Here is a 16915-nt window from a genome sequence, read left to right as displayed (position 1 = left end):
GTCCTAGGGCCTGGGCCGTGCAAAGGTCAGACCAGTACTAGAGTCTGTGCTGTGCAGGTGATGGGGGAGGTCTGATTGGATGATCATATTAGTTACTTTTGGCCTCACAGTCTGCATGCCAATTCCTCCTTGCAGCCTAGGCTGAGAGCCTCTTGGGCAGGGCAGCTTTGGCACGGACACCACACTGGTGCTTCCTGGCGTATTCTGGTTGTCTGAGCCAGTCAGACACCTCCTGTACAATGTTCGTCCCCACCACCCTCTTGCTTTAGGAATGTGTATTCTTGGCATAGCTAAGCCAGTTCTGATGCTGTCACCCAAGCTACCACAGCTATTTCCATGCTTCTGTGAAGGTGACTTTTCCCCATCTCATAATGTACAATGGCCCCAGAGTCGTCACAAGACTAGGGACCCTCCTGCTCCATGAGTGCCTTTTGGTTTCAGGGCAGTGAGCAGCCTCAGGGCTGGGCTGGGAAATTTTTCTTTTCCATAAACTCTCAGTTGGTATCAGGTTTCTTTCCATAGTCATTGCCAAGGGAGTGGCCAGGCAGCAGTGCTGTAAGCCCACATCAGACTCACCTCCCAAATGGGCTGAGTCTGACAGAGCACTGTGGCCAGGCTTCCCCTACAAGAGCTGTGCCTTGCAGGATGGGGCTTGTTCTCTGCTCTTGGAGGCTCCACTTCCCCCCTTTCACTGTCTCCCTCTCCCAGTTTTCTATTCCCACACACCCTAATGCCACATTTCTACCACTCCTGTACCATGGTCCCCTCTCCCAAACTCCATTAACTGGAGAGAACTCCATAATACAACCAGTATGGTACATTAACAACTCCTCCACCAGGGAAACCTGCCCCTCCATGACAGCTGGTGAATGAAGCCTGGCAGCAGGTGTGAACCTCCACACCCCAAGGTCTGCCAGCCTGAGATGAGGAGTGGGTCTGAGTGGTGAAAACATGCACTCTTCCCCTGCCAAAGTCCTTCAGAAACAGAGGGTTGGACGGGACCATGAGAATCCAAATGTAGGGCTCCTGAGCAAGACCTTGTCAGCTGACTTAGTGGCCTCTTGGCCTCCCCTTTCCTACCTCCTGCAGGAACCTTTTTGAAATGAGCCATAAGGCACTTACCATTCAGCTCCACTCAAAGGCCTAAGGGAAATGCCAGTGGCTCAGGGTTATGCTTAAGAACCAGAGGGTGGGAAGAGCTGATTCTAGGTATCTTGCAGCAGGCCTAAATAACTCTGTGGTTTTAGCCCTTGCCCGTGAATCATGGGGGAATCATAGGGACCTGCACATGCAATCAGAGAAGAATCTCAGCCAGCAGGTAGAACAGAAGGTTTATTAGTCGACAGGGATTCAGCACAGAACAGACTAGAAAGTGTAGCAACCAGAAGCAGTCAGTGCAGTCTATCCCTAGGAGAGGGCCCAGCAGGGGTCAGAGCCAGGCTGGCCCTTCCCACTGACTCTCAAGTCGTCTAAGACTGACTCACTCCCACCTGCTGCTGCAGACCCCTGCCAGGCTGCTCCTCCAGCTTTTATCCTGCTTCCCCTGTAAGAGTTGTCCCTTGATCACAGCCTGTCCCAGGCTCAGGTTACCAAGGGAATCTGACCCTGTGGACGTGTGAGAGGCTGTCACTCTGAAATTCTGTCACAATCTAGGGATTAGTACAGTGTCCAGAGAAACAGAGACAAACACAGTTACTGGCTGGGTCTACACGTGCCCCTTCCTTTCGAAAGGGGCATGTTAATGAACAGGTTCAAAATATGCTAATGAGGTGCTGCAATGAATATGCAGCACCTCATTAGCATAATGTAAGCCGTGGCGATTCGAAAATGTGGCTTTTTGAATCATGCACCACCCGTGGAGACGGTACCTTCCAAAAGGGGACCTCCCCCCCGAGTTTTCAAAAGCCCGTCTTCCGATCACCAGATGGAAGAAGGGCTTTCGAAAACTGGGAGGGGGTCCTTTCAGAAGGTCCCATCTCCACGGGCAGTGCACGATTCGAAAAGCCGCATTTTTGAATCGCCGCGGCTGCCATTATGCTAATGAGGCACTGCATATTCATTGCAGTGCCTCATTAGCATATTTTGAACCTGCTGATTAACATGCCCCTTTTGAAAGGAAAGGGCACGTGTAGACCCAGCCACTATCTGATAGGAGAATTCACATGCAACACAGCAAGGCAAATAAAATCTCCACTTCACCATAGCCCTGTTCTGCTTCCAGCGTCCCTGTTGTTTGTCAGGCTCATTCGGTTTTCTGGAGAGCTCTCAGGGACAGGCTGGTGCTGTGAGAACTGTGTCCTTTGCAACAGGCATGGATCTTAAGGCCTGTTGGAGGTGGTGGCTGGTGACTGGGCTTCCAGGGGTGGGGAGGGAACCAGTCATGTGCTCTTGCCCTGCCCCTCCCTGACCACTCTGCTCATGCCCCATCCCCTTCCTGCCCTCACCTGCCTCTTCTTCCAGATACACTGCTCCACTTCCCGTAAGTGTGGCTGCAGTCTCACCCTGCCCCAGAGTGCCGTGGCCCAAAAGCAGCATAACTAGGAAACTTGCACTGCTCTAGGGCCACACAGCTCTTGGGGAGGGGTGGGACCACCCCCACACTCAGGAGGTGGCACAGCACTGATGGTTAAATGCAAGGGCGGGGTGTATGCTGGGGGCACATATGACCAGGTCACACAATCTGTATATCACAGGTCAGACACATCCAGTTACCACTGTATGCAGTCCAATAGTGTGTGTTAAACTAAAGTCTTGTCCAGAAATGCACCAGCCACAATGTGAAGACAACAGATGGAGCTGGGAATGGGTGACGGAATGGATCACTTGGTGATTACCTGTTTTATCTGTAATCCCCAGAGGTATTGAGACCACTTAGAAGGGTGAGTTAAGTCTCCGCTCTACAGCATCAGCTAGGAGCCAGCTGACCTTTAGCTCATGTGGTAGACAGAGCATAGTGCCTTAGCCCCCATGGTCACAGACTCAATCCCTTGTGCTGGCAACCTGGGTCTGTTGGTGTCACAAGTTCATTCTTTGGGGGGTATCTGGCATTGGCCTCTGTCCACAGACAGAAGACTGGGCTATTTTAGTAGTATGCAAAGTGGGGGGTGGGCTCCCTCTGGGGGAGTGCTGACATGTTGTAAGGTGAGGGGCGCATAATCAGCTGTTGGGTCTCAGGCTCATCAATCTAATTAAAAATGTTGAAATATGTTAATGTTTTTATGTCTGTATATTCAGATTTCTATACTGATTGATAGTTTTTACATTCTGCTACAGACTTATTTCCTTACACATGCCAAAAGTTTTTTTTTCTTTTTTTCATATGACTATAACCAAACTTTCCATCCATTTGGATTACATTAGACAGGTTGTGGAGGCAGGGATGAAAAGTGGGACCTGGGATAAGTCTGCTCACCACTGAGCTAGATGGACCTTTTGCATGACCCAGTATGGCCATTCTGATGTTCTTAATCCACTTTGGGAGTTGTTCCAGTGCTTAACCACTGTTACAAATTGTGCCTTATTTCTATTTGATTTTGTTTGGCTTTAACTTACAGCTCTTGGTTCTTGTTTTGCCTTTTCCTGCTGAATTCAAGAGCCCTTTAGCACCAGGTCTTTTCTCCCCAGGAAGGTCCTTGTATACTGTAATCAAATCACCTCCGTCTTCCTTTAGATAAGTTAAACACATGGAGCAACTTAACTCTTTCAGGCCAACCATTTTTTCAGCCCTTGTGTAATTTTTGAGTCTCTTCTCTGCACCCCTGTAATGTGTAAACAGCTTTTTAAACATGTGGACACCAGAATTCACCACATTATTCCAGTATCAATCTTTCCAATTCTGTTTACAGAGATAAAATCATCTGCTTATCCTACTCCCCTCTTTACATGCCCCAGAGCACATGATATGAAGTTTCTACAGCTATTTTTTCATTAGGGGAAAGTGTGGCCTTCCTGCTAAGCTAAACTTCTGTCCCTGCTCTTTGAGAGCAAGGGCCCAGAAGAGGCTGAGTGCAGAGAAGGAGCTGCTTTGGCGCTAGCTGGGCGAATCGCAGAGCATTTGAACTAGCTCTTGGTGCACTGCCACTTCATCAGATGCCAACCCTTTACAAATGGCCCAGATTCCCAGTGTTCCAGATGCCTCCTGTTGGGCTGAGTGAGCAGGAGGGGGCCCTCCAAAGGGGCCTTTCTCCGAGTGTGTCTGAGAGAGGAGCTGGCCCTGACACCATGGGGACTCTGCCGTCTCCAACCTGTGCAAGCAGAGCAGGGAAGGGTGAGAAACCAGGAGGGGTGTGGGGTGCTCCAGCTGAGCCTGGGTGGGGATTGGAGGGAGCGCTGCCTGGAACTGGTTTGTTTGCTTCCAGCTCACGGCTTCCTCTCTCTCTCTCTCTCTCTCTCTCTCTCTCTCTCTCACTCTCTCTCTTTTCAAGGTCCAGGCCACAGTCACTGGAGCTATGCAGGTAAATACCCTGTGGTTACTCTCACCTTTCATATCACAGCAGGCATGGGCCTGTGCCAGCCAGAGTTAATTATTACAGGGCTGTCTTGTTCACTCCCATTCTCTGCCATGACCCGCTCGTGTTCAGCAGCGGGGGTGGGGTCTGGTACCAACCTGCAAATGGCTCACAAGGGTTCTGGGGCCTGCCAGGCCCATGAGTAGGTGGGAGCTGATCAGATTCAGGTAACAGCGGGGTGCTCTGTCAGAAGCCATTCTTGGTCGGCTCCTTGCCCACCTTTTCCATGTTCCCACAGGCTTAGAGATTCATTCACTCACTGAGCTGGACCTCACCGACCCTTGGGGTCACCGGGAGAGCCGGCTTCTATGCTCACACAGAGCTGGGGTTGTTCCCGATGCTGGAACATTGACTTCTGGCTTGGAACCCCCTCCTCTCATATGGGGTGTTGACTCACCATGGTCACATTCAGTCCTGTGGCCCAGTGCAAAAGTCAGGATTCTGATCCTGAGACGTACCCATTCATGTTCACTCTGTCTCCCTGGCAGCTCCCTCAAGCCATGGGCTCTCCAACTCCTCTCTCTGTTCCCCACACAGACAAGGCCCAGTGGCAGTCCTCGTTCCCAGACTGTGGGGGGCAGAGGCAGTCTCCCATCGACATTGACACCAATTCCACAGTCTTCGGGCATGAGCTGCAGCCCATTGTGCTGGCTGGTTACAACCTGGACCCTAGTGAGCGGCTCAGCCTGAGGAACAACGGACACACAGGTCAGTGCTGGGGGGTGCGCTGGGCTCCTGGGGCGTGGTGCTTCCTTCACAGCAGGTACCGAGGAGGCGTTTCTCGAAGATTAGCCCTGGCCTCTCCCGGCAGGGGACACTCTGCAGGCAGGAGCTGGGTTGGAGCACTGTGCTTTTGAGGGGACTTTGCAGCTGCTCCAGCTCCCAGCAGGGGTGCTGTGCAGAGCAGGTGTGATCCCAGAGGCACTGAGAGCACTGCCGAGGGAGGGGGACGTCTCAGCTCTACACGCTTTGTGGGAGCCAGGTGGCCGTTAGCTCACGTGGTAGAGCACAGGGTGTTAGCCCCTCAGTTTGCAGGTTTCTTTCCTCCTGCTGACAATCCGGGTCCATTGGCCTTACAGAGGGCAGGATGCTAGCTGGCGGAGAGCTCTCAGCAACTCCAGCCTTGGCCTCTCCTAACAGGGGTGCAATGGGGGGGCAGGGCAGGAAACATGGTTGCGGGGAGGTGGCTTTTGGATACTCCAGCCCCATCCTTTCCCCACAGAGGGTACAGTAGGGTGCAACGGGGAGTGCAGGCTGTGAGGGAGCTCCTGCTTTTACAGCTGCAGTCTCCCCCAGCAGGCCTCACTAACAGGGCCATCCTTAGTAAACTCTGGCCACCCCGTTTGGTTCTGTCCTGTCCCACCTAGTAAATCGTCTCAGATGAGTAGCTATGTTAGTCTGGAGCATCACGAAAAACAAGCAGTCTGGTAGCACCTTAAAGGCTAACACATTTATTCATTAGGTGATGAGGTTCCATGGGTAAGACCTACTTCAGATTTTTCACATTAGAGTAGACAATTAGAATCCAGATGTAAGGAATGTGACAGCAGGAACGCAATGCTGCTATGGGCTGGGAGGAATGTGTCTCCCAGAGATCATTTGCATGAGAATGCAAAGGAGTGCCTGTGTGATACTGAGGCTGGGAGTGTGGGAGTTGTGGGATCTCACCAATGCTGTGGGTTGTTGTGGGGATCTGCTCATCGGAATAAGGGGACTTCAAGGTAGGCGGGGTCCTTTCGAAAAAGAGCCCCGTCGGGACGAGCCGTGCGGTGGCGAGGCGCGTCAATTTCAAAGAGCCACGGCCACCCACATGCTAATGAAGCGCTGAATATGCATTTCAGCACTTCATTAGTAAACTTTGAAATGGCCATTTGCGTGGCCATTTAGAAGTTTGGGGCTAGTGTAGACACAGCCTATGAAGTATTTGTATGTCCATGTTTTAAATCAAGTCACCTTCCCATCTCATCTCTGATGAAACAGATGCAGGTCTCCCACAAGGAGACAATTTCTGTGCCACTCAGCTTGTTTTTGTAGATCCTTTTCTAACCCTCCCTAACTTTTCACCATTTAGTTTACCATGAACTCCAGAACTGGATGCAGGAGTCAGTATTAGTCTCAACAATGCTGCATACAGGGGTAAAAGCACCTGTTCCTTTTTTATGCCCCTATTTATATACAGCCACTGACTGTAGCATATACTGAAAACAGTCTTGGCACAGGCAGGGATGTGGAGTTTTTCGTAGTGTTTTGGGGAGGCTTCAGAAAGAGAGAGGTTGAGAAACTCTGGGCTGTTGCTACTACAAGCTGAACGTCTTTAGTCTGGCACCCTCAGGACCTGACATGCTGAACCAGAGAATTTGCTGAACCACAGGAGGTCAGTATTGTCTAGTATCGTGACTAACACATCCACAGCTTATTGGGTTCTTAGAAGACATTTAGGAGTAAATTAGAGCTAAATAACAGCACAGAACACCCAGAGCCAGCAACAGCAGCTGGAAGCAAAACTGTGGGAAACTTGGCCACACTCATGAGGAGTGGACATCCAGCTATCCACAATCATGCCGGGTCACAGACGTTGCCAGACCAGAGAGTGCCAGGCTAAAGGGGTTCAACCTGTTAAAGGGCTGTGTGTAACTGACAGTGTTGGACTGCACTGCATGCTCAGATGTTACTGCTGGGCTGGTCCCTGTGTCGCCCAGACTGCTAACTGCATCCAAGACTGAAGTGGGTGCGTTGGATCAGAATTTCCATCGCACGCATCTCCACCTGGTGCCAAGGCTCTGGATCAGAGCCCACCTTGCGCTAACTTATCTCCCCATTCACTCCCTCACTTGGCAGTTGTCCTGAAATTACCAGGGTCTCTGACTATTGCCAGCGGTTACTCCCAAGAGTACAGAGCTAAGCAGCTGCACCTGCACTGGGGCTCTCCGGAGGGGCCTGGCTCGGAACACACCGTGGATGGACGCCGCTACGATGGGGAGGTAAAGCTCCATCATGGACCTTCCCCATTTGCATGTTGCCTCCCAGAAGTGCCTCCATTATTGTCTGTGCTCGGCGCATCTCACCCACCCCACAGAATCACAGAATCACAGAATCATAGGGCTGGAAGAGACCTCAGGAGGTCATCCAGTCCAGCCCCCTGCTTCAAGCAGGATCAACCCCTACTCAAGCAGGATCACCCCAGCTATCTTCATCTGTGATGGGGCACTCCCCAGGTCACTGGCTGCCCTTTGCCCTCACTGCAACCCCATGGCATTGTGAAGTTGCCTTTGCTCTCAGCAGAGTGCTCCAACCATGGTCTCTGGTCTTGGCTCGGCCGTGGTGATCACAGTTCAAGTGCTTTGTGCTCCGGAGCCCCGAGGAAATGTGTGCTCAGCTCTGAGCACCTGAAATAAAAGCATCTGTGTCACAGCCTGAAACATGTGGGCAGAGGAGCGAGTGAGGTCATTCCCACCCTCTGGAAGGGACCTTGAACCAGCAGGCGGGGGTGGGATGGGAATGGCCTGGAGCCGGGCACCCAGGACATAGCGTGGGGGACATGAGCAGACACACGCTGTGTACAGAATTAAACCCTTGTACTGCTCTGTAGCCAGACTGTCCTGAACCTGACCCGAGACAGAGAGCTCCCACCCGCACCTAGGTGCAGGGCCCATCAGACCGTCCCCGTGAGCAGCCTGGGGTGCCCACAAGCTTGCCCAGGGACCCACAAGTGACTGGGGCTGGTTGTGTCATACACGGAGGCGTTTGTTGCCTGGGTCTGGTCCTAACTGGCTTTACTGTTGCTGTTCAGGCAGGGCCGCCAGGGCCTAGTGCATCAGGGAGGGCAGGAGTTGAGCCAGGCTGCCCGCATGCCCCGTCCCAGCTAGATGGGCACCAGGGAGATGACCTTGAGCTCAGACCCATGTTCAGAAAATGGGCTGAGGCTGGTGGCAGTGTGGCCTCACTTGAGTGCCTGCCAGGCCTTCAGGGGAGCGGGTGCAGGCTTGTGGGGCAGCAGTGCCCAGCAGCTGCAGCACACTCAGGCCACCATAAAATGGTTTGGGGCGTTCACCTGGTGACAAGTGGGGGGCTCTGGCCAGGTGACAGACCTCCACGTGCTGCTAATGGAGGAGCCCCAGCGCAGGGGCTGGCCAGACCTGGCTGTGGCGCACTGGGTCCGGGGCAGGTCTGGTCCAGCACTCACCCAAGGCACCAAGGCGCCTCAGAGAGTTCTGTGCTTTGATTCTAGCTCCATATGGTTTACTACAACCCCAGCTACAGGAGCTTTGAAGAGGCAATGCGGCAGCCCGGGGGCCTAGCAGTGCTGGCGGCTTTCCTACAGGTGATACCAGTGGGGGCAGTCACTGGGCTGGCTGTGGCCGGGTGTGGCGGGGGGCAAGAATGGAGAGAGCACAGGCAGTGCTTGTGTGGAGCGGAACGGGGCCCATGGGTGTGCGGTGGGGGGGGACTTCCCACCAGGGAATGCCCTGATTGCCAGGTCGTGCCAGTGAGGGGCCAGGGAATGTCCAGTTCACCATGCTGGTGCGCGGCCAGGGAATGCCCTGCTCACCATGGTGTGCCAGTAGGGAGCCAGGGAATGCCCAGCTCACTGGGTCATGCCAGTGAGGAGCCAGGGAATGCCCAGTTCACCGTGCCGGTGCGGGGCCAGGGAATGCCCTGCTCACCATGCCATGCCAGTGAGGAGCCAGGGAATATCCTGCTCACCATACCACACTGGTGCAGAGAATGAGAATGCCATGTTCGCCGTACTGTGCTGGTGCAGAAACAGAGAATACCAAGTTATCCATGCCATGCTGGTGCAGACACAGGGAATGCCCTGCTCACAGTACCAGCCTGGTGCAGACACAGGGAATGCCCTGGTTGCCAGGCTGTGCCAGCAAGGAGCTGGGAAATGACCTGCTCTCCATGCCAGTACAGAGAGGGGAAATGCCCTGCTCACCAGTCTGTGCTAGTGCAGAGACAGGGAATTCCTTGTGCACTGCTCCAGTAAGGGCAGGGGTGTCCTAATCCCTGGTGACTGCTGGTCAGGCCATGGATGGGGTAATGCAGGGGGATGCCCTGGCCCTAGCCAAGACAGTCAGGGAGGGTGGGGGTTGCTCTGCCTGTGAGAGTGCTATTGGTCTGTGTGCAGAGTGACCCTCCTGGCAGTGACCAGCTGCCTGGGCTCAGCAGGCAGGAGACTTGCCCGTCCGGTGTCTGTGCTCTCACTCGGGGTCATCTGTGTGTTGCAGGTTGGGCCAGAGGACAATGTGCACTATCAGCCTCTGCTTGAACAGCTGCCTGAGGTCCAGGAGGAAGGTAAATTCCCTGTGTGCCGGATGCTCCTCCTGGGGGCAGGAAGCAGCTGCTGCTGTATGGTGCGGAGAGACCTGTGCATGCCAGAGAGACAGACAGACAGAGGCAGGCAGCCCCTCTGAGACAGACAGGCACGGAGTGGCCAGCTCAGTGCCAGCCTTGCAGGGACTCCCTGTTCAGCTCTAGAATGGCCTGTCTGCTCCCTCTCAGGCCTCCTGGGCTCCCACTGTGCACCTGGTCCATTGACATGGCTTCCCTTGCATCTGCCCCTTGTCCGGTCAGGGCGTGCACACACGGGATGGGCCTGGGGAGGGCATTGTGCTTCTGCAGGCCAGGCGGGGTCAGGTCCCACGTGGCTGTGCGATGGCAGTTCGGGTGTTGGCTCGCAGGGATGTGCTGCCTGTGCTCATGTCAGTGCTGTAACTAGCTAATTTTGGGCCTGAGGCAAGACTATAGACTTGCACCCCCTCATGTCTATAAATTCACAGTAGTTATTTTGTAGGAAAAAGGAAGATAACAAATCATAAATTATAACAAAACCACGTTTGTTTATTTATTATCGTTATGCGGGCCTCATGCCTGCCCAGGACCTGAAGACACTAGCTGTGTAAAATCTGTCTGGAGGTTAAAGAGTAGGTGCAAAACATGCCAAGGCAGATGCAGTCGAGGAGACAACATGGCCTGCCCAGGAAAAGTGGGTAGGGCAGAAGACCTACTGAGCATGAAGTGAGCTGGCTGGCATGGATTACGGTCACAGAGAAGTGCATTGTGCAGGCAGGGAGACAACAAATTGGACACACGGCCTGTCAGAATGACCCTGCCATGAGTAGTTACTGGGACCGATAATTTGTTAGCGGGATTCAAGCAAGGAAAGGATTGAGCTCTGTTCCCAGGTGGCACCCTGGGGAGGAGTGTAAGAATGTTATCTGTGTATTGGCTCTAGTGAGGGGGATGGTATCTACTCCAGAGCCTAGAGCAGAGGTCGGCCATCGAAATAGGGAGAAGAGACGTTTTTCCCAGTTCAGTTACAAAATCAATAATTCAGGAGCTGCAATGAGTGTGAACACGAGACAGTCCTCAATCGGTAATGTCAAACCGTACTTGTGTCAGTATCTCCTTTGTTAGGGGAGGATGTGCTGGTATCTCAGCTATCCAGATGGTGCCACATCCTCCCTCACTCCCCAGGAAAACATCTCTCATAGAACTTGAAGGGACCATGAAAGGTCATCAGTTCACATCCCCTGCACTCCCAGCAGGACCTATCACCATCCTGGACACACTTTTTTTTTTAATCTAACCTGCCCCAGAACCTGGAAAGGCCCCCTCAAGGACTGAATTCACAACCCTGGGTTTACAAGGCCGTTTCACTAGCTTGTATGTGGAGAGAGGCAGAGCGCAGGTGTGACAGCATAGAGCTTTCTCTCTTTGTAGCTCCTTGCAAACCACTTGCAGTAGCCCCAGAGAATAAGTGTTAGGCACTGGCGAGGCGGGTCTAAAAATTGGGTCGTACCTCTGTAAATAGTACAGCAGGATGCCACTGGTGCTCAGTGTTCGCTGTTTAACAGCCAGACAGAGCAGCGATGTCTGTATCTGACTAGGCCTCAGGTGACACTGGTGCCTGCTCCCCCCCCCCTCACACCTGCTACACAGCTGGCACCCAGGCAGCTGGGCTGCAGCCAGGAGGGCTGGCTGAACAGGCTGCACCCTCCATGGATCAGGGAGGGGAGGAGTAGCTAGGCAACAGGCAGTGGAGATAAAGAGGAGGGAGTAGGGAGTGGCGGGGGGGGGGGCAGACTGACCCCAGCCTGCTCCTCCCATCTACATCCACCCCAGCCCCCCCAAACCTAGCTCCTTCCCACAGCCGCATTCACCCAGCAGATCCCATCACCCCCACACCTAGCTTCTTTCCCAAGCCCCACTCCCCCAGAAACCCCCGGCACCCCCAAACCCAGTTTCTCCTCTTAGCCCCACTCATCCTGCAGCCCCCTGTACCCCTACAAACCCAGTTCCTCCCCCAAGCCCCACTCATCCAGCAGCCTTCTGACACACCTACAGCCCCCAGCTTCCCTCCCAAGCTTCATTCACATGGCAGCTCCCCAAATATCCTCACAAACCCAGCTTTTCCCTCAAGCCCCACTCACCCTGCAGCCCTCCCTGGCACCCCCCAAACCCAGCTTTTCCCCCAAGCATTACACATCCAGAAACCACCCCCCGCCCCACACACAACATTCCCACAAACCCAGTTTCTCTCACAAGCCCCACTCCCCCAGCAGCCCCCCGACACCCTTACAAACCCAGCTCCTCCCCCAAGCCCCACTCCCCCAGCAGCCCCTGTCACTCACAAACTGAGGTTCTCCCGCAAGCCCCACTCTCCCAGCAGCCCTTCCAGCATACCCAAAATCAGCGTCTCCCCCAAACCACACTCACTCAACAGTGCCCCCATGCTTCTCACCCCTGCGCCCCGCCAGCCAGAGCTGCAGCTGCCTTTGTCCCTGCAGCAGCAGCCACTGGCAGCATAACAAGCTGCAAAAGGCTTAAAGGGCCACATGCAGCCACGTGCAGCTTGGCCAGAGCTGCGCAGCCCGTTAACTGCACCCCCTGAGGTGTGGCGCCTGAGGCGAGTTCCTCAGTCACCTCACCTTGTTACGGCCTTGGCTCATGTTGCTGTTGTCCAGCTGTGGGTCCCCAGCGACAATGCTGCTCTTGACTGTGCTGCTGTGGCGCTCTAGTCCGTGGAGGTGAGCTACTCTAGCGCATGCTGTCTCTGCTTTAGTCTCTTGAGCTGTACTGCCCTACGTGGTTCTGAGCCTATTGACTCTGTGGGGGTGAGCTGCTCCCGAGCGTGCTGGAGCTCTGTTCTGTACCCTGCAGACATGCTGCCCTGGGGCACAGGCAATATTGTTTTCTTTGCAGGCAAGGAAACGACTGTGGCTGGATTCAATATTAAAGGGCTGCTGCCCTCCAACCTAAGCCGCTACTACCGCTACAGCGGCTCTCTGACCACTCCTCCGTGCTTCCAGACTGTGAACTGGACTGTCTTCAACCAGACGGTGCTGCTGTCCCAGAAGCAGGTCCTTTGGTGGTCTGTGTGTGTGTGTGTAATTTGGGGGGGGCGGGTAGGGGGAGGGCTTACCCTGCTCCCCTCTTGTGGTTGAATGAGCTGTCTGCAGGTGGCTCTGCCAGCCCGTCACTCTGGGAGCCATGTGTCAGCACTAGCAATGGGTAGAGGCCCACTGGCAACCAGAGCCACCCCAAATCCAGCCCCCTTGCACAAGGACAGTAAGTGTGGAGTCCTGGCTGTGTTCACGAGGCTTCCAGTGTGGCTTAGTGACTCGTCTCAACCGTCCCTCTCCAGATCTTACTACTTGAGAGCACGCTGCAGGGAGACGACGATGAGGCTCTGCAGAACAACTTCCGACTGACCCAGAGCCTGCACGGAAGGAAAGTCCTGGCAAGTTTCCAGGCAGCCATCAGTGCAAGACAGGCTCCCCTACCCGGTAAGGAGCCTGGGATAGGGCTGGGCTGCTCTGTCATGCATGCCACTGTGACACAAACATGACAGGCAGTGCAGGGCAGGACCAGAACCCCGGGGCACTGCGAGAATACTTCCTTTGGGCCACAACCATGCAGTGGGCATCAGCGCTAACCTGAACTGCAGGGGCTCCATGGCCCACTCTGTGCTGGCCTTGCAGCTGGCCCTCAGGAAAGGAATGTGCCTGAACGCACAGTCACAGCTAGGATGCAGTGGTCTCCAGCCCCCTTCAGGACCCAGGCGTTCGGGTGCTTCTCTGCATCTTCCCAGCCCTGCTAGCCAAAGCCAGGCTGGCGCTGCTGGAGCACAAGGCTCCTTGAGACCCCAGAGCACACCCTCTACTGCTATTTTGGGGTTCCTGCTTCTGAGCCAGGGTAAGTCCAGAAGTGCAGGGAGCATCCCCTCTGCCCCAGCTTGGAAAGGGCTTGGCAAGGTCAGCTTCTTTGCACCTTTCCCTGGGATGCCCATGCCCAGCCTGTGATGGGGTTCAGGGGTCCCCCTGCACTGCACCCCGTCCGCTGGCAGGAGTGACTCTCACTCAGCAGGTACAACAGCAGGTTTATTAGGCAACAGATGCGCAGTTTCTCACAGAAGCGACAGTACAGCAGTCAGAGACAGTCCTTCCAACCCGTCCTGGGGAGAAGACCCCGAGGGGTGCCCCTCTGGGGTGTAGCTTTCCCCCTCCTCAGGCTGGCTGCCTTCCCTCTCTCTTCCCTAGCCTCTCATTGCCGTCCCTGATTCAAAAAAACAGCTCAGCTCCTCCCTCCTCTTTGTTCAGGGCAGAGGTGTTACCTGCCAGTTGTAGCCCCAGGGTCATCCTTAGCCACTGGGAACTGTTCTGCTTGCCTCTCACATCCAGCCTGAGTCTCGCATTTGCACTCCCCCCACTCCATCACACAGCCAAGGGGAGTTTGTGGTTCTTTCTGAACGAATAGTGGCCTAGGAAAGCTAGAGCATTACAGCCCCACTCCTGCACCACTCAGTGAGTGAGGCTGGGCCAAGCAAGTGTGCCTATGTGTCTGTATCCTCACTCACAGACAGCTACCCTGTGCATGATACAGTCGGTGTGTACCAGGTGACAACACAACCATTAGCTGCCCGTGAGCCCACAGTGTACCAGTACTTGCCTGGCAGAGCCCCATAAAGTGTCACAAAGTCCTAGCGCTTCCAGTCTCGGGTCAGGTTCTGCCTGTGCAGATAACTGACCCAGAGCCTGGGGTGAAGGCGGTAGAGGCCTTCACAAACTGGACTCACGGAGGCTCTCTTATAACTCAGGTAGTGCAGGTGTGAGTGGGTTAAGAAGAGAACCAGTGTGGGGCACTGTAGAAAGAGGTGACATATGCTGTGAGCTCAGCAAGGCCCAGGTAAGGGCATGGGAAAGGACAGCTCCCACACTAAGGGGCCAGACAATGGAATATGGGATGGTGGAGGGCAGCCCTCTCTGGAGAGGGAACGAGTTAAGAGGTACTTAGAATAATTAGATGGATACAAATCCATGGTTCTGGATTTAATGCACCCAAGGGTACTGAGGGAACTGGCAGGCGTCATTGCCAAGCCTTTGGCCATTATCTTTGAAGACTCTTGGAGATCAGGAGAGATGCTGAATTATTGGAAAAAGGCAAATGTAATGTCCATCTTTAAAAAATGGAAAGAAGGACAATCCAGGGAAATATAGATGGCTTAGCCTTACCTCAATCCCTGGGAAAACAATGGAAGTGATCCTCAAGAAATCCATTTTGGAGCACTTGGAAGAGGGGAAAGTGATCAAAAGTAGCCAACATGGATACACCAGGGGCAAGTCCTGCCTGACCAATCTGATTACCTTCTGTGATGAGGTAAATGGCTCTGTGGACATGGGGAAGGCAATGGATCTGACATACCTTGACTTCAGCAAAGTTTTGATGCGGTCTCCCACAACATTCTTGCCCATAAGTTGAGGAAGTGTGGATTGGATACAGGGACTATGATGGATAGAAAGCTGGCTTGACAGTCGGGCCCAACAGATAGTGGTCAAGGGCTCAGTATCTGGAAGTCAACTGGTTTCAAGTGGAGTGCCCAAAGGCACTGGTTTCAAGTGGAGTGCCCAAAGGCTCAGTTTTGGGGCCGGTGTTATTCAACGTCTTTATTAATGACCTGGATGAGGGACTGGGTTGCGTCCTCAGCAAGTTTGCGGATGACGTAAAACTAGGGGGGGAGGTAGATACATTGGAGGGTAGAGAGAGAATCCAGAGGGACCTGGATAAATTGGAGGACTGGGCCAAAAGAAATCTGATGCGGTTCAACAAGGAGAAGTGCAGAGTCCTGCACCTGGGACAGAAGAATCCCAAGCATTGTTATAGGCTGGGGACTGACTGGCTAATCAGCAGCAGTACGATGGAAAGGGACCTAGGGATTATAGTAGAGGAAAGACTGGATGTAAGTAAACAGTGTGTCCTTGTAGCCAAGGAGGACAATGGCATATTGGGGCGCATTAGGAGGAGCATTTCGAGCAGATCTAGAGAGGTTGTTGTACCCCTCTATTTGGCACTGGTGAGACCAGATCTAGAACATTGTGCCCAGTTTTGCCCCCCGACCCCCGGTATAGAAAGGATGTGGATGCATTCAAGCTAGTTCAGTGGAGGACAATGAAAATGATTTAGGGGCTGGAGCACATGACCTATGAGGAGATATGGAGGGATTTGGGCTTACTTAGTTTGCAGAAGAGAAGATTGAGGGGTAATTTAATAGCAGCCTTCAACTTCCTGAAGGGGTGCTCTAAAAGGGATGGAGAGCAACTGTGCTCAGTGGTGACAGACAGCAGAACAGGGGGTAATGGTCTGAAGTTACAGAAGGAGAAGAGTAGGTTGGATATTAGGAAAAACTATTTCACCAGGAGGATGGTGAAGCACTGGAATGTGTTACCGAGAGAGGTGGTGGAATCTTCATCACTAGAGGTTTTTACGTCCCAGCTTGACATAGTGATGGGTGGGATGGCTGGGATGACTTAGTTGGGGTTGATCATGCTTGGGGTTGGGGGGCTGGACTCGATGAGGTTCCTTCCAGCTCTGTGATTCTATGATTCTATGTTGAGCCCGCTGCCAACCAATGGAAAGGAGAACCCAGACATGCTGACAAAGACTGAGTCCCTGTCCCTGCCCCATGGGCACCTTGTTGGGGCATAATGGGGGCAATATGGCCCCTGTTTGCATTGGCACAGACCTAACACAACTCTCCAAAGCAGCAAGGAGGGGAAGGGCTGAGCTCCCCATCACCACAGGGAGCGGAATGGTGCGAACTAGTCCCCTGCCTGGGAAGGTTGAGAAGCATGGCAGAAGGCCAGCTTGGCTTAGCCAGGAGACTTTGAATGATCTAAAACTCAAAGAAGAGTCCTACAAAAAGTGGAAACTCTGCTGTGTTACAAAAGATGAATCCCGACAAACAACAAATACAATAACTGTGTAGGGCCAAATTAGAAAGACCAAGGCACAAAAAGGTCTGGAGACAAAGAGTAACAAGAAAACATTCTACAAATTGCTTAGCAGCAAGAGGAAGCTAAACATGCTCTGAGAGTGGTCATCAGTGGTTCACACGCATTCTGGGA

General features: G+C 53.6%; 1 protein-coding gene across 2 annotated transcripts in view; it reads left to right on the top strand.

Moving 5' to 3' along the window:
• The window catches only part of LOC142013287 (carbonic anhydrase 9-like), a 61970-nt gene that overhangs the window by 28263 nt on the left and 16792 nt on the right, over positions 1–16915 (top strand). For both annotated transcript variants that reach the window (XM_074994459.1, XM_074994460.1), the window contains exons 2-8: positions 4425–4454; positions 5046–5216; positions 7347–7489; positions 8737–8829; positions 9740–9806; positions 12717–12874; positions 13159–13300. In XM_074994459.1, coding sequence (XP_074850560.1) covers positions 4425–4454; positions 5046–5216; positions 7347–7489; positions 8737–8829; positions 9740–9806; positions 12717–12874; positions 13159–13300 — 804 coding nt within the window. The remainder of the gene's footprint in view (positions 1–4424; positions 4455–5045; positions 5217–7346; positions 7490–8736; positions 8830–9739; positions 9807–12716; positions 12875–13158; positions 13301–16915) is intronic.

This window comes from Carettochelys insculpta, chromosome 5, assembly GCF_033958435.1.
Source record: "Carettochelys insculpta isolate YL-2023 chromosome 5, ASM3395843v1, whole genome shotgun sequence".
Taxonomy (NCBI): domain Eukaryota; kingdom Metazoa; phylum Chordata; order Testudines; family Carettochelyidae; genus Carettochelys; species Carettochelys insculpta.
Note: the sequence above shows the minus strand (reverse complement) of the source record. Positions and strands in the feature narration are given on the sequence as shown.